Genomic DNA, 17,753 nt, shown 5'->3' with positions numbered 1-17,753 from the left:
AGGACTCGAACACTGACTGGAGAGGACACGAACACTGACTGGAGAGGACACGAACACTGACTGGAGAGGACACGTACACTGACTGCAGAGGACACGTACACTGACTGGAGAGGACACGAACACTGACTGGAGAGGACACGAACACTGACTAGAGAGGACACGTACACTGACTAGAGAGGACACGTACACTGACTAGAGAGGACACGTACACCAAATATAACGCTTACTGACCAACCACCAGTAATGACCTCAGTCATATTCTCTCTCCTCAGACAGGGAAATCCTTGTCCTCTGGCTACGGCATGACTGAGGCGGTCAACATCGCCACCAACGACCCAATATATGGCTTCTCCCCAGGCTCTGTAGGTCGTGTCATGCCCTACATGCAGGTCAAGGTCAGTGTCATGAGTGGTCATTGGCCTAAGGGTCAACAACAGGTCAGTATAACAACTGGTCAGTAGTACAACAGGTCAGTATAACAACTGGTCAGTAGTACAACAGGTCAGTATAACAACTGGTCAGTAGAACAGGTCAGTAGAACAACAGGTCAGTAGAACAACAGGTCAGTAGAACAACAGGTCAGTAGAACAACAGGTCAGTAGAACAACAGGTCAGTAGAACAACAGGTCAGTAGAACAACAGGTCAGTAGAACAACAGGTCAGTAGAACAACTGGTCAGTAGAACAACTGGTCAGTAGAACAACTGGTCAGTAGAACAACAGGTCAGTATAACAAAAGGCAGTATCATGCAGGGTCAATGTTCATCGGAGACAGTGTCAAGACAGACCATTTTCGCACAGTGTCACAGTCAATGTTACACAAGTGTCATCAGCGGCATATTCTAGATTCGCCAACATAAGAACAGCTTTTACAAACTTGTGTAAGGAATTGTTCAGGACCTTGTATACCACTTATGCAGTAAGTAGTGATGTGGTGGAGGCAGACTCCATACATAGTTTCAAATGTAGATATAATTGAGTCCAATAGGCTCCAGACACAATAGATACACCAGTTCAGTGACTGTTGAAAGGCGGGACCGAAGAGCTAAAGCTAAACCCCAGCAAGTACAACTATGAGAGTACAAGGTGAGAGTCCAGCAGGTTCTAGATCATGCTGGATCAGTGTAACAGACAGTCAGTAACATGCTGGATCAGTGTAACAGACAGTCAGTAACATGCTGGATCAGTGTAACAGACAGTCAGTAACATGCTGGATCAGGGTAACAGTCAATATCATGCTGAATCTTCTAATAATCTACCCTGGCTGAGTCTCGCTAGTAAATTCTACACGATGCTTGTAGGTAAACCCTTCTTGTCTTTCTCCTTTCTTGCGAGTTGACATCACATTTGTCATATTCCAGCAGTTTTCGCCTTTACAAAGTGGAATAAAATATCATTGCCTGTTTTATATCCAAGGCGATATTTTGTTTGGTCCTACAGCTTTTGTTACATCCAGTGCCTACAGTTGCTTCTTTACTTGTCTTGAAGTCACAGCCATTTGTCAGACAGTTCTGTGGAAGTTGCCAGTTTCGTTTGGACTTGTAACTTTTGCGACAGATCAGGTTTTAGGGTGAATAGTTCTTGGAAGCTTTTGATAAATTCCAAGCATTACCTGCTAATCAATCTCATTATTATGCTCTTTAATTATGTTTAGCCTAGTTTGGGTGTACTCATTTTTGGCCCCTATATATATATCGTGAATTCCTTCTACGTTGTCTTTTCTATATTTCCTGCATACTGTATTGCTTCTCTTCTTTACCTCCAGACATAGTCTATTGAACCATTGGCTAATGCTCTTCTTGGTCCCTTTATCCCTCAGAGATGGTATGAGTCCTTCTTTAGCTTCTTTGTGTAGTCCATCATGTCCGGTGTTGATTTTTCCTCTAAGTTCTCTTTACCATGTTCTTCCATCCAAGGACTTCTCTGGAATTCTGGCATTTCCATTCCCGATATGCTAGCCATACATTCTCCTCCCGCTTACATTATCCTATTTCCTTCATTGTTACCAATTATTCGATGATTAAACACAGTGGTCGCTGGCTTCAACTGGTCTTTATTGGTCATTGCTTTCATTGTCTATCTCGTGCTGAGGGAAGACTGGTCTAGCCTTCCTCAAAATGTAAATCTGTTCTAATGTATTGGAGGATGTTGTAATAATAACTTAACACTCTGATGCAAGGTACTAAACTTCCTCATCTTCGCTCCTCTCCATCAACGCTGTTCAGATAATAGACGTGGAGAGCGGAAAGATGGTTGGCGAGGGGGTGGAGGGAGAGGTGTGTGTACGAGGTCCCACCATGATGCTGGGTTACGTCAACAACCCAGCTGCCACCGCCGCCTGCATTGACTCTGATGGCTGGCTTCACACAGGGGATCTTGGCTACTACACCCGAGACGACTTCCTCTTCCTCACAGACAGGATAAAAGACCTCATCAAGGTGAAGGGGTACCAGGTGAGGATGATGGCTCATGTGGAGGTGATGGGGCTGTGTTGTGGGGGTGTGTGGTGTGGATACTGTAGGTGGAGGGAGTCTGTTGTTGGCCCATCACCTGCTGGAAGTCTTGTGAAGAGGCTGGCATGTTATAAGGATATCAGGTGGTCATGTGAGTAGGGAAATTGATGCCATAGAGCATGCGCATGATCCTGTGCACCATGTTGCACAGATAGTGCACGGCCTACGATATCATCCATATGTAGATGATGATGAAAGTTGCATGATGATGATGATGATGATGATTGCAAAGGGGTGAACTAATGTAATGTTGCAAAGTGTTGACAAACATTATTTTTTTTTAAATATCAAAAGGATTGTTCAGTGTATGTCGGGTAGCAAGTTCCGTTATATGAACGAGTGAAAACCCCAAATGATTTGTCCAAGTTTCAAAATAATTTGTGCATAGATTTTTAATTTTTATATGCACATCTTGAAGAATATACCGTAGGAGGGTGGATAGGACTTCCACAGGGGGGCTCCCCTCCTGGCGTGACTACACTGATTTACAGTTCATTGTTGTTCCTCTCACTCCCTCACACCCAAACAACATCACAGCTCATGGTCACTAATATAACTGGCAACACAGCTCAGGTCCGTGCAGCCACATCCTCTCCCCTGCTCCTTCTCCTCCTCCCCCCCCTCCCCCTCTTCCGCCTGCTCCACCCTCTCCCCTCTGCCAGCTGTCAATCACCTGTCAATTCTTCAATCTTCTCATCCGATCACTCCTCTGTCCTTTTCCTCAAACAGGGCAGGTTTTCTGTTCACTGGTGTAAGCAATTTCACTCCCATTTACCAAATGCAAGGTCTGTCTAGAGCTACCACACATTCCATTACTTGACAATAGTCAGTCACTCAGTCACTCAGGTGGTGAGATAAAGCGAGTTGAACAGTCAACCAGTACGTCAGTCAGCCAGTCCACCACTCAGTCTAAATCCTCTGTTTTTTTAATTTAACGAAAACTAATTCATACTTATAACAAGATAAACTAATTCATACTTATAACAAGATAAACTAATTCATACTTATAACAAGATAAACTAATTCATACTTATAACAAGAAAAAAATAATGTTTTTTCCTGTCACAGGTGAGGCATGTATATGGTAGATATATAAAAAGACGCGCCTATTCGAATGCAACGTTATGTCAAAATTTCAAAGCAATCGGTAAAGAGGTTTCGAAGATTTCCCTCACAGGAAAAACACATCAAAAATACAGTTTTTCAGAAAAAGCATGTTTTTTTTTTTACCGTCACAGACGTGACATCTATATAGTATGTATATAGAAACCTGGCCGGATGCAAATGGAACAATGTGTGAAAATTTCAAAGCAATCGGTGAATAACTTTCGGAGATTAGCGATTTGAACAAATGAACATATCCATTTTTATTTATATACTAGCTGTACCCGGCACGCGTTGCTATGGCTCAATCTGGTTAAATGGAAAAGAAAGAAAAGAGAAAGCGCACATTTCTAATAAGTTTACTTTCACAATGCTTGTGGGTATACAATATTTTTTGTTCCATTGTCTGTGGAGATAAAGAGATTGTCTGCTTTGCTGATTCCAGAACACGTAACATATAATTGTCCATGTGAGAAACAATCCGTGTCTAGATATAAACTGCACAATTCTACAGATTGGCCCTGAGCTTTGTTGATGGTAATTCCAAACGCCAATCGAATTGGAAATTACAATCTCTTAAATTAAAATGGCATATCTGTCAGAACCATAGGAATGCGAGGAATGAGGACATCTTCACTTTTCAAAGGTCCTTTCAAGATTGTTGCTTCTACGACGTTGCTGATTAATGTTCTTGAAGCAAGGCGCGTGGCGTTGCAAAGTTTTGGCTGGTTGATATTTCGCAACATGATAATTGGCACGCCGATTTTAAATTGACGTACGTGTGATGGTATCCCTGGCAGATCGAGTAAAATAAAAAATTATGTTGGATAATTAACCGCTTCATCTGCTTCCTCAACAGTGTCGACGGACTTGTATGTGACTGTTTTTCTTTGAATGTTAGACTAAAGAATATTGTTAAGTTCGTTGACGTGTTTGTTATTGGCTACAAGAATAGCTCGTTCATTCATCCAATCGTGATTCATATAATTGGTTTGAATATTGGGAAAGACTTTTTCAAAAAAATCTTCTTTTGACGTCACTAAATTGCAGAAGTTGTGAGGCAATGAAATTCGTCCTGAGATCAACCTGCACGTTTCCGTTCTCAATTTCCAGAAGTTAATGTGAGACTGTCTCAGCTGATGGATCGTTTTGCAGCTGGACACGCATATTTGTAGTTAATTTTAACGTCTTTACGTGGCGCCACAAAGTAGTGTATTTCAGGTGAACATTTATTTCGTCCGCTGGTATCGATCGAGGAATTACAGGTAATGTTTGTCTGCAGTCTCCTTCAAGCAATATTAATGAGTTTCCAAATGGTCTGATGTTTCCAAGCAAATCTTGCAATGATCAATCAAGAGCCTCGAGCGATTTTTTGAGGGTCATTGTACATTTTCCTAAACAATTAGTTTACATTTGGGCAATGCTTTTCTCATGCCAGATGCTTTGGAAATGTTGCACGTGGGAGTTTCAATGAATTGCATGTTCAATGGCAATTTCATAGCCGAAGTAGCAGTTCTTCCACCTGGTAGCAATGTCGCAGCTATTTCGGACTATGCAAGAGCTAAAGTTATGCCATTTTGGAATCGAAATGCTGCCAGAATCATTCTAATTAGGAAGGTTTTACAGTTCCTCCTGGCGCATCTAAATAGATTTCTCCAAACCCGTTATTGACAGTTTGAATTATATAATTGCAAATGCCTTTTCGCTCAAGTGTTAGCTTAGAAATGTTTGACTGCACATACAATAGATCACCCGTGTTGTAATTTTGTTCACGATGCAATTCTACATCGAACGATGCAGCAGCAGATCGATTCTGTGATGGCATTTCTAATTGATTTAGAACTTTGTTCGCGATTTCTAAGGACAAATCTTCAGTCATTATCAACGTTTCGTTGTAGATTTGTGATGTAAAATCTATGTTCATATTTGAATTTTCCTTGCATATTAGACGGATAATATCTTCAGCCATGTGCGATTTATATTTCTCCCATAACTCTGATGGAGACGAAGGTGAGCAGGTGGTCAATATGATTGCAAACAATGCTCGAAATTGATTTGATGTGATGTGTTGGACGCGTCATTAATTCATACAGCCCAGTGTCGGTCGTTCTCCAATAAATTAAGAGCTTGACATGCACTACGGAAAGTGGCATAAGTTATGCCGTTGACAAATCTCAATGGCTGGAAAGACGTTGGACTGGGCACATTTACCAACAGCATGCGAAGAATGAAGCATTTATCCTGATTGGGATACACCGCGTGCAGTCTGACTATCGTAGTTTACTTGAATATGTCAGGTTGTCTGTCGATTCGCTCTCCTTGTTTGCGTCATTCAAATGATTTTCTACTCATATTTTATGTGTAATGTACAGGCACTTCCGCATACAGGAGTGTTTTCGCAAACGCATCATTTTAACAACGTGAAGAAAGCAGTTAACATTGTAGCCGGTAGATTCATTGCTGTTGCACATTTGCAGCTGTGAAATAAACGTGTTGTCCATTTTCTTGTTTTCAAAACAAAAACGAAAAACACTAACAAAATATATTGAAACGCAGATCAATCGACACAGCTCAAATTCACCACCAATTGCACTGAAAAATAAGAACAGCTAAAAAAACGTAATGAAAAACAATGAAAAAAGAAACAAATAAGCTATACTCTCGAAATGAACGGAATGGTAAACAACACGGCTCAATTCCAATGCAACGTCACACAAAACAATTTAATCAAAATGAAAACAAATCAAAATCTGTGAAAATTCAATTTATCAATACAATCGGGAACAATGAAATAGAATCATAACATATTTTGTATATTGAGTGTTGCTCTTACATGCAACAGATGGCGCTGTTTTTCAAAAAAAACGCATGCTGCCAAACACACACCGAAACTACGACGTTGGTACAACGTTCGAACAAGTTTTAACACCTGTTTAACACCTCCATGTTGTGCAGTGTCTTGTATGTTGGCATCTTGACGTTCTGGTCTTTTTCTTACTCTCCTGGTGGGTAGAATGAATAGTTCCGTAATTTGGGTAGTTATGGTAGGTTGTTCTATTTTTATGTAGATTGCTGCAAGAATTTGTAATCATCTTGCATCTTGGGTTTATTAACTATTATTGTATAATGTACCCAAGATGCAAGATGATTACAAATTCTTGAAGCAATCTACATAAAAGTAGAACAACCTACCATAACTACCCAAATTACGGAATTATTCATTCTACCCACCAGGAGAGTAAGAAAAAGACCAGAACGTTAAGATGCCAATATACAAGACACTGCACAACATGCCACGCCCACTACACCTGATTAATCTTTGTATGTGTTTCGTATCCTATTTCGCCTTATTCTACTCTTTTCCCCATTATGCCTTATTCTACAACCACATGTGTACTCATTGCTCAATCTATTTGACTACACATGACCTCATTTTTCGATCCATTTGTATTCACCTGACCCACTAATAATATACTGTCCTGTACTGTAACTTCACTTGAGAATGAACCATGTAGGTTCGAAACCTTGTGTAAAATATTATAATAAGTGTAATGCATTATACAGTTATTTATTTCTTTTTCTTCACCTCGAACAAACATGACTTTTGGGAAACTCCTCCTACAGTTAAACCCAGATGCAAGAGCATTAGTCAGAGGGATAGAAGCCCTAAACCAGAAAATAATCAATACAGAATATGCAGTCATATTCAATGAGACATGTATAAATGAAAATTGTTGCCAATATTCACCAATATATAACTGATGTATACTGGCTACAAACCAATGGAGAAACAGCAACATCGACGAAGACCTCAGAACTCGCATCGACCAACAACTTGACATCCTTTCAGATCAACATCACCACAGCACCGAAACCAGGATCATCAAGAAACTGACAATATTATTTGGAGGATCTATGGCGATTCCACGACCCAGAGATGGCTTCTTAAACCTCGCTGGAATCAACCTCACTGAGGACCAAATTACTCTCTTAAATCTGGGTATAAACTGTCACGTTATGTCCAGACCAAGTGAGATGGCCCGGAAAGTGGAGTTGGAGATCCAATTGGACGATATATTCGACCTCGAGAAGCAAAAGAAGGTTACAACTAAAGACACCATTGCAAGCAGAACTTATTGTAGAAGGGGGAAAGATTCGAGGTAACTACAGAAGCACCATACTGTCCCCAGAACTCAAAGCGGCAGCTGAGAGCCTTCGTGAGAACAAGGAGATAGTCATCAGGAGAGGTGACAAGTCGCCAATATACGTCATTCTTAAGAAAGACGAATATCTGGCAAAAATGAACCTCATACTCTCTAACCAAACTAAATTCCAAAGGGTAACGAAGGACACTACAGCCGAATTGAAAACGAAGGTAAACAGATTGATCGAAACTGTGAACGCCAAGAAATTCGGACTCCACCTGCCAAAAGTTGTTGGGGAATACAAACCTGGGTATACCTACAGAAATGTCAAGACCCACAAGCCTGGAAACCCACTTCGGCCAATCATCAGCCAGATACCCACACCCACATACAGACTGGCTAAGCGACTCAACAGGTTGCTGACTCCTTACGTACCCTGTGGTTTCAGCTTGAAGTCTCCTAAGGAATTTGTCGACTTACTGCGGGGAGCACGGGCCACGGGAATAAGAGCCTCTTTGGATGTGGAGTCACTATTTACTAACGTCTCTGTGGACGAAACAAACGGGATGATAGCAGACAGAGTGTATCGTGACCCGGCTTGCACTCCTCTTGACATGCCAGAAAGCATACTGAGGAAATCTCTCCAAGCCTGCACTAAAGAGGTACCCTTCTTGAGCCCAGATGGACACATGTATAAGCAAGTAGATGGGGTCGCCATGGGTTCCCCCATGGTGTCCTGTTTGCGAACTTTTACATGGGCACCATTGAGCAGAGGGTCTTAGTTGACATGGACTTGAGACCCGCCATTTACTGCAGGTATGTTGACGTTATTTTTACACAGGTACCTGATGCCAGATGTCTGCAGCAGCTGAAGGAGGCATTTGAGCGGAATTGTGTGTTGATTTTCACGTACAAGATGGAGAATAATGGGAAGTTGCCTTTTCTGGATGTAACAGTCACGGAAAGGAGCGGAGGCTTCCACACTGCTGTCTGTACCAAGGAAACAAACATAGGAATGTGCCTCAAAGCCAATAGTGACTGCCCAGACAGGTACAAGTGGAGTGTTGTCAACGCTTACGTCGATCGTGCTCTCAGCCACAACTCAGGATGGAAAGAAGTCGATGAAGAACTCTGTAGGGTAAGGCAGGTTTCTAGTCAACAACGGCTTCTCTAAGGGTTTCGTTGAAGACATCATAAAAAGAAATCCAACCTCACCCAACTCCTCGGAGGTTGGGTGCGTGCCCAGGATACAACACGCATTTCCTCCTCTGAACTGCGACACAGAGGCGCTGGAACAGGAAACTTGCCGCTCGTGAGTCATTAGTTTTCCCGATGAGTTCCTCGCCCACCTCCTTTAAGAATTTAAGTGCACATTTACCCCCAGGCGCCCAGTCTCAGAGCCTATACAGACGAATCTGTAGCAACGTTCTAGGCCTCTGTACTATTGGTTTTCTGGGTTTTCCTGAAGGTGGCTGCTCCACCTCCCTCGCCTGTGTTTTAAGGTAGATAGGTATCAGCCAATGTAGTCGCACTCGTGTAATCCCATACGACCTGTATACCTTCCCTCCATGGCAGCAGGGTGACTCCATCTGGGCGTTTTTGGCTGTTGTCAGGTCTGCACAACTGAGGTTCCCTTTGTGCTGGACACCCAGCTACATATGTATATATATATATATGTGTGTGTGTGTGTGTGTGTGTGTGTGTGTGTGTGTGTGTGTGTGTGTGTGTGTGTGTGTGTGTGTGTGTGTGTGTGTGTGTGTGTGTGATAATCCTTATACTCGTGTTGAGCATGAATTAGGTTTGGTTGTACAAAAAACAGAGGATTTAGACTGACTGACTAACTGGGTGGTGGGGCTGTTTGACTGACGTACTGGTTGACTGACTCGTGAACTGCCTGAGTGACTGACAATTGTCATGTAATGGAGTGGGTGGTAGCGCTAGACAGACCTCGTGTTTGGCAAATGGGAGTGAAATGCTTACATCAGTGAACAGAGAACCTGCCCTGTTTGAGGAAAAGAACAGAGTGACTGGATGAGAAGATTAATGAATTGACAGGTGATTGACAGCTGGCAGGTGTCACAGGGGAGAGGGTGGAGCAGGAGGAAGAGGGGGGGGGGGAAGGAGGAGAAGGAGCAGGGGAGAGGATGTGGCTGCACGGACCTGAGCTGTGTTGCCAGTTATATTAGTGACCATGAGCTGAGATGTTGTTTGGGTGTGAGGGAGTGAGAGGAACAACAATGAACTGTAAATCAGTGTAGTCACGCCAGGAGGGGAGCCCCCCCTGTGGAAGTCCTATCCACCCTTCTGTGTGCGTCCAATGTGTTTTAAGTGATTGTGCACATGAGAGGAGCACTGATAAATAGTTATTACTGTGTTCTTCAGGGGGCAGAGAGAATGCCCCCAGACTTTCTACAGGATAACACTACAACCTCGGTAAGGAGAAATCAGTTTTTGCATATGTAAGCCAACTAAGCCTCTTTCTCAGTCATATAATATTATTATTATTATTCTAATCTCATATCTTCATAAGTTGATTCATCTCTACCATATTACACTTCTCCAAGCTCATGTATCTCCTACCACTCCACACCTCTATTTTTTCACAAAAAAAAAATCATTTTCTATGCTCGAACTATTTTTATACTTTGGCAAATCATTTTGAATTTTCGCTCATTCATACAAATGGAACCCCTTATTTGATATACACTGAACACTCTTTTTGACATTTTCATTTTGTTGTAATTATTTTCAACACTTTGCAACTTTACATCAGTTCACCCCTTTGCAATCATCATAATCATCATCATTAACATGTAATATTCATCCTCATCATCATTTACATATGGAAGACATCACAGGCCGTTCACCTCGTATGCAACATGTGCACCATCTGTGGAACATGTTGCTTGCACAGGATCATGCGCGTGTTCTACACCATCAATATCCCTACTCATGTGCTCCTTTTTGTCGGCTTTTTGTTTGTGAATGGAGCGAAATAAATGTTTGTTGTCTTGTCTATAAATGGAGATTGTTGAGGCTGACAGTCTTTAACTTGGTATCTAATGGCATACACGACTTTTATTTCTTTCAATTCAATATATCATATACTGGGAAAGTTCACTCATTTCTCTTGACGTGGTCCAACCACTTGGGCTGGATGGTAGAGCGACGGTCTCGCTTCATGCAGGTCGGCGTTCAATCCCCGACCGTCCAATTGGTTGGGCACCATTCCTTCCCCCCATCCCATCCAAAATTCTTATCCAGATTCCTTCCAAGTTCTATATAGTCGTAATGGCTCTTTCCCTTGATAATTCACTCGCTCAATTCTCTTGAAGTGTGTGGAGAGCTGTGTCTTCTACTGATTGTTGGTGGAGTCACGTTCTCTCGATTACGTCTCTCAGGACTTTTCCCCATCTCATGGGTATTTTATAAGACGTTCTTGATGGGAAGTTTAAAAAATTCGGAAGTGCCGACCTCCTTAGAGTTGATATACGGATCACCATTATTTTGATCACTACGACATAGCAATAGAAGTATCCTTTGTTCACAGTAAGTTTGACCTTCACTTGCTGATAGTTAATTATCAGTACAAGCCTGGAAATGTCAGTGAGACTATCAAAACTAAAAAAAACTTGAAACCCGCATCGTCCTTCCGTCAGCCAGATGCGCACATCCTCCAACCCGTTCTCGCAAATTTAATAAGTCAATATTGACTTATTAAATATGCGCATAGGTGACATACTTAACATAATAGTTTCCCTTGAAAAGCTTCATAGAAAACACCGACCTTACCTAACCTACTTAGTATGTTAAGATAAGCATCTTATTGCTTCGTAATTACAATTATTACCTAACCTATAATAGGTATAGGTTAAGTAATAATTGTAATTACGAAGCAATAAGATGCTTATCTTAAGATACTAACAAGGTTAGGTAAGGTCGGTGTTTTCTATGAATCTTTTTAAGGGTATCTATTATGTTTAGTATATCACCTATGCACGTAGTTAATAAGTCAATATTGACTTTACGAATTTGCGAGAACGGGTTGCATCCTCATACAGGCTGGCTAGGCCACTCAACACTGTTCACCTCATTTCCGTCATTTGATTTCAGCTGTATGTGAATCGACGAAGACAGGTACTGGGTGAGATCTCTGGAGGTTGGGTCACTCTTCACCGACCTGCCTGTAAATAATGCAAATGCAGTGGTGACAAAGTTTATCACTGCATTTGCACTCCTCTAATCCTCCCAAAATGTGTACATTTCCAACTGCTTGAAGCATGCACCTAAGAGACACATTTCCAGAACCCAGGTGGTCTCATAAACAAAATGGATATAGTGTTTCAATGAGTTCCACTTAGGTGTTCTGTTTGCTAATTTTACCATGGTAGAGAAAGTTCTTGCGTTCTTCTTGTACCTGAACCCTAAACTTGGACTCAACTCCAGGTTTGTTAATATAATTTTCTTGCAGACACCTGACATGGAACACATGCTGCAGTTAAAGAAGCTTCTGGACAACATTTCATGCTTAATTTCACTAGCAAAATGAAGAATGAGGATATATTGTTTTCATGGACACAGCAGTCTTGGGAAGAAATGGTAGCTCTCCCGCTTCAGTCTATACTAGCATAGGAATGTGCCTTAATGTTAACAGCAGGAGCACTGACCGGTACAAACAGAATGTTGTAGACCTTTATATTAACTGTTCTTTTACAGCTTCACCTGGACGCAGATTAAAGAGGAACTTAGTAGAGCACGTCATTCCTGTCGACAATTGTTATTCAAACTGATATGTCAGATCATTTAACATTGATGTAAGCCACAGTGCCTCGATATCAGCTATCAATATCAGCACAATATCAGCTACTTCTGATAATATGCTCAACACTGCAGACTCTGTCCTACCTCTTAACCTCTTCATCAGGAAATACTCTTTGGCAGCTCAGAAAAATTGAGGACAGAGTCCTGGAAGACATCATTAAATATATCTGTGACTACTGCCATTACTAAACAGAGGATTCATCTCCTTATACAACAAGAGTAAGAAAATTGACAGTGTGCTCATGAAGAACTCTTCAGACATCAAATAAAACAACTTGTAAAACAAGTCTCATATATATCTTTATATTCCCACTTGCAGACTGTCAGCCACAACGCTCTCAATATATTGGATTAAAAAACAATATATATTTCATCGTACCTAAAAATGTTCTATAATGGATCATATTGATTTTACATCCAACCAAACCACCAGAGATTTTCTGACCAGCTAAAACAAAATAATCAATAGGCACAATGGCAAAAGACCAAGACAGAACTGCCACCTAACAGAACACCTTAGGCACCTCACCTCACCTTATATTCTCTGTATATGAGGGAAGGGTTTACTTTCTTGCTTATTATTGTTACTTCCTGCAACAACCTGCAGTTGTATGCAACAACACCAACACTGGTGGTGGCCACACTGCAAGAGGTCACTTTGCAGAAAATCTCAACAAACCCGGGGGCGAAAGTGCACGCCGTGGTCCCTGTATCTCCGGTGGAGAGGAAAGAGAGGTGTAGGGGAGGAGGGGGAGGCACTGAACTGCATTGGCAAGGAATGGACACACCAGATGTATGATTCTGGAGAACCCTCGACACCCTCGAGCAGTACAGGTACTTCCCTTCACTTGGGTCTAGTTCTTCAACTACTAAGTAATGTAGATCATGACTAATGGGTCCCTACACCACATTTATATTTAGGAGTTGAGCCTTGGGTCTTGATACATTGAACCGACCAGGTTAATGACAATTAGCAAACAATAAATGGCAGACCATATCCCTGGGCGGTACTAAGAAAATGGATGTCATTAAGACAGGTGTAGTAGTAGTAGGCATCCATCAGTCTCAGGAGACTATGGAGTTGCGCTCTGGTTGTCGATCTGGAGTGGCCTCACCAGGGCACAAAGCCAGGGTAGGTTGATTCAGGGGAGAAGCTGTTACCCAGGCAGCAGGTCCCCCCTCTCCACGGCGCTGAAAGTCTCGAATGGAAAGGCATACGCCAATACGATTGGAGAGGTGTATTAGTTCAAATAAATGTATTCAACCAACCTACTAATACAATATAACATACTGTACTTATTATTTTTATTTATTTATTTATTTATTTATATTCAATGTACCAAGTTCAATGTACCAATTCAATGTATCAACCCAATGTACCAAGAAGGTACATTGGGTTTATGAGAGTACACAGCATTGATGTTATTACATTCTTGTAAAGCCACTAGCACGCATAGTGTTTTGGGCAGAAACGGTAAATATCGTTACACTACATTACGTTAATTATCACCCACTAATAACACCTTCCACAACAGCAAATCTGCTTCCACCACACTAACATGTGATATGAGGACTCAGTCTCGACCTTCTGGACAGACCATAAACAATAGTGAACTAATTGAACACTTTGTGAATACTCAGGCAATTACTGCACTCAACACTTGCTGTATCAAAACACCCATATCAACACTAATCAATTAATTACATTAACAATGCAACTAACTCTGAATTCATTTACATTAATCACTCTGTCACTAAGACAGACAATCACTGTTAATTATGTTAACACACCAATAATTATGATTACACTTATTATTATTTTAATCGCACAGACGCAAACAATAACAATGGTCTTCTCACACGTGCCACTAAGACTCCACAAAGTAAACAACTTTCCTACATATCACTAAGACATTTGTAAGGTACACAACGTATGTGCCACTAATACATCTGTAAGTACACAACATACCTACATATCACTAAGACATCTGTAAGTACACAACTTACAGGTGCCACTTTCCCCACCATTCACCGATAATTCAACGAGTCGCCCACTGACTGACCCACCGCAGGTCTCGCCCAAGGAGGTTGAGGATGTATTGGTGACAGTTGAAGGAGTGAGGGAGGCGGCGGTAGTGGGGGTGCCAGACGCAAGAACAGGGGAGGCGCCCAGGGCCTACGTGGTGCCCACAGCCAGTGCCACTCTCTCCCCAGCTTATCTCCAGCGATATGTCGCAGGTAAGAGAATTTCTCTGAATTTACCCGAGTGCCATAATCTATAGTGTTCTCGATAGTGGGCAGGAAGGTGGTAGGAAGTTTGGGAAATTGGACGGGAAGTTTGGGGAATCTAAGAAAACGCGGCAAATTTAAACATTAACTTTAATATTTTGTGTATAAGTAATTAATGTGTAGGTGGACTCACCTTGACTAGGTGCTCATTAACGTGTCGTCCCACAGAGCGAGTGGCACACTACAAACGACTAACGGGAGGCGTGGAACTGGTGGATGCTCTGCCCAGGAACCAGTCCGGCAAGGTTCTTAAGCGCCAGCTGAGGCAAGCCTTCCTCACCTCCCGCTCCAAGCTCTGACCTCCCTCTCCATAGTAGCAAAGCTCACCCTTCACAACAGAACCCCAATCTTCCTCCAAGCTCTAAATCTTCATTTTCAGTGGCAAGGCACATTTTTGACAAAGAAGGAAACCCAAGTCCCACTTCAGTCGCTCTTTTCCTTCTCGTGAGGAACGAAGTTCCCTTTTACTCACTACAACACTCCCCCCCCCCCCCCCCCCCCAGGTGACAGTAATAGTTGACCATCATTACAATTACCCCCCCCCCCTCTCCAGGCGTGTGAAGGGAAGCAATTAGTGGGACAAAATTATATGGACAGAATGTCTGATATCTCCATCTACAGTAGCTACTTTCTACTTCTAGATCTGGAATCATCCGGACAACAGTTATCAATGCCGTTTCAATCTAAGCTAACTATCGACAGTAGCTACAGGTCATGCTTGCTCTAGACATTGAACTCTCTCTTGAACGTAGCAATAGACATCTTCCGAATCTAAACTTGACATTCAACAGAAAATATAGACCCAGTCCCGAGCCATGAATTACCTAGACAACGGCAATAGTTACTGTCTATTTTCAAGCTCTTCGTGTAAGTCCCTCCAGTCCATGCCAAGCTCTAGGTTCTCCAGTAACAAAAACTACATCATTCTTTCGCACTTCAGGATCTTGCCTTCCCCTTCAAGCGTACCAACACCTTCCCCTAGCTAACAATTCTCCTTCGAAAGCAAGCATCAATACCTCTCCAAGCACTCGAAGCCCCAGGACCCCATACCCAAGCTCTCCGGGCACTCGAAGCCCCAGGACCCCATACCCAAGCTCTCAGGGCACTCGAAGCCCCAGGACCCCATACCCAAGCTCTCAGGGCACTCGAAGCCCCAGGACCCCCATACCCAAGCTCTCCAGGGCACTCGAAGCCCCAGGACCCCATACTCAAGCTCTCCAGGGCACTCGAAGCACCATCAACAATATATCTTCTTTGGCCCCCAGCCCCACGAACCTTAACACTAGCAATACCTTTCAATCCATTCCTTGAATTAAAATCCAACTCAATAGTAGCAATAGCCACCACTGTACCTCAAGTTTGAGCTCCTCTTTGACAGCTCCAATTTGTTCCTTTCCTATCCTAAAAAGCTAAATGCTAGGAAGAGATCAAATCTCCTGGAATAAAAAAAACACAATTTATTTTTTTAGTTTAATTTATCCCAACAAAGACAACACTTGGTATATCAATATTTTTTAGTGTCAAGTCTATATTTGTGATTAGTTAGCCAAAACCTAATTATTAATAACAAAATTATTATTACATATGTATTAAAAATATGATTAATAAAAACATAATCAATGAAAAATAATAAACAATTATTGATAAGCCATAATTAGTACAAATATTAATGAACATAATTATTAAAATAATTATTAATAACATAGCTAACAAAACACACAAACAATACAAAATGTCTCAATGTCAATAAAATGGGGAGTCTGGCCCTAGCTTCGGTAGGGGACGGACGTGTTGCCTAGGCGTTCCGGCAGTTGGTGGTAGTTACCAGTTCGGCCGGTTGGGGGCGGGTGTGTCTCTGCTCGCCTGTGCTGACGTGGCGTTACGATGGGGGTCCCTCTCCCCCCTGTCGTCCGGGCTCAGTCTGTAGGACTCAAGTTCTCTGTGTGGGCCGGTTACCCGGAGATTGCGCTGGCTTGTTATTTGCTCTCTGTCCCTGTGTTTGAGATTTATGGGGTCGAGTTGGTAACGGCCCGTAGGGCGATTGTGAAGTTCACAGAGGAGGTGGCGTATCGCGATTTTCTCTGGCGATACGAGGGGCGGACATTACCCCTGCCAGATGGTGCGGGCACTGTGACCCTCTCTGATAGAAGTGGTGCACTTACTTACGTCAGTGTGCATGGGGCTCCCTTGGAGTTTCCAGAGGGTCTGCTACGGCGGTATTTCGGCCGGTTTGGCGCGGTAGTTAGTGTGAGGGTGAACGTGGTGTCTTCCAGTCCTCTTAAGGGTGTGATGACTAACATTCGCACCCTGGGCATGAGACTCCGGGCGGATATTCCGTCCTCTGTGCGCCTTATGGGGTACAACGTTCGGGTGTTATGGGGTACAACGTTCGGGTGTTTTACGCTCGCTAGCCGCGTACGTGTTATCGTTGTGGTCTTTTGGGCCATTAGGCTGCTGCCTGTTCTGCGCCTTCCGTTGCACCAATGAATCTCTTCAGTGAGGAGGATTTTCCGCCACTTCCTGTGGGGGATGATTCGGTGGATGTGGACGTCTCTTCGGCTGAGGAGGTGCCCTCTGTATCAGCTGTTGCTCCGCCTGTTGTGCCCCCTGTTCTTGTCGTTTCTCCTCCGGTGCTTGTGTCCTCACCTAGTGCTTAGCCTGTTCTGGCTGGTGTCCCTGAGCCTCTTCCGTCTGCTCGGGCCCCTCGTCTTCCAGTTCTTCCTCTGCTGCGTCTGTCCTGGTCCCTGCACCCTCGCCGTCTGTGCTGGGTGATGGGGTGGCTGCAGAGCCTCCTGCTGTGTGTGGTCCGGTTCCCCCTGTGGTAGAGGCTGCTGCCGTTCTGCGTCGGGCGCCGGTTCGTGCGGCTAGTGGAGCCTGTGCCT

General features: G+C 42.9%; 1 protein-coding gene across 1 annotated transcript; it reads left to right on the top strand.

Annotated features, from left to right (window-relative positions):
* Positions 1-270: 270 nt before the first annotated feature.
* Positions 271-16,331, top strand: LOC138373310 (luciferin 4-monooxygenase-like). Its single transcript, XM_069339499.1, has 4 exons — positions 271-395; positions 2,225-2,452; positions 14,655-14,820; positions 15,040-16,331. Exons 1-4 carry the CDS (start codon positions 303-305, stop codon positions 15,168-15,170), a joined length of 618 nt encoding a protein of 205 aa, XP_069195600.1. The 5' UTR covers positions 271-302; the 3' UTR covers positions 15,171-16,331.
* Positions 16,332-17,753: the final 1,422 nt, after the last annotated feature.

Source organism: Procambarus clarkii, chromosome 41 (genome assembly GCF_040958095.1).
Source record: "Procambarus clarkii isolate CNS0578487 chromosome 41, FALCON_Pclarkii_2.0, whole genome shotgun sequence".
NCBI classification, from domain to species: Eukaryota; Metazoa; Arthropoda; class Malacostraca; order Decapoda; family Cambaridae; genus Procambarus; species Procambarus clarkii.
This window is presented reverse-complemented; position numbering and strand designations above follow the sequence as displayed.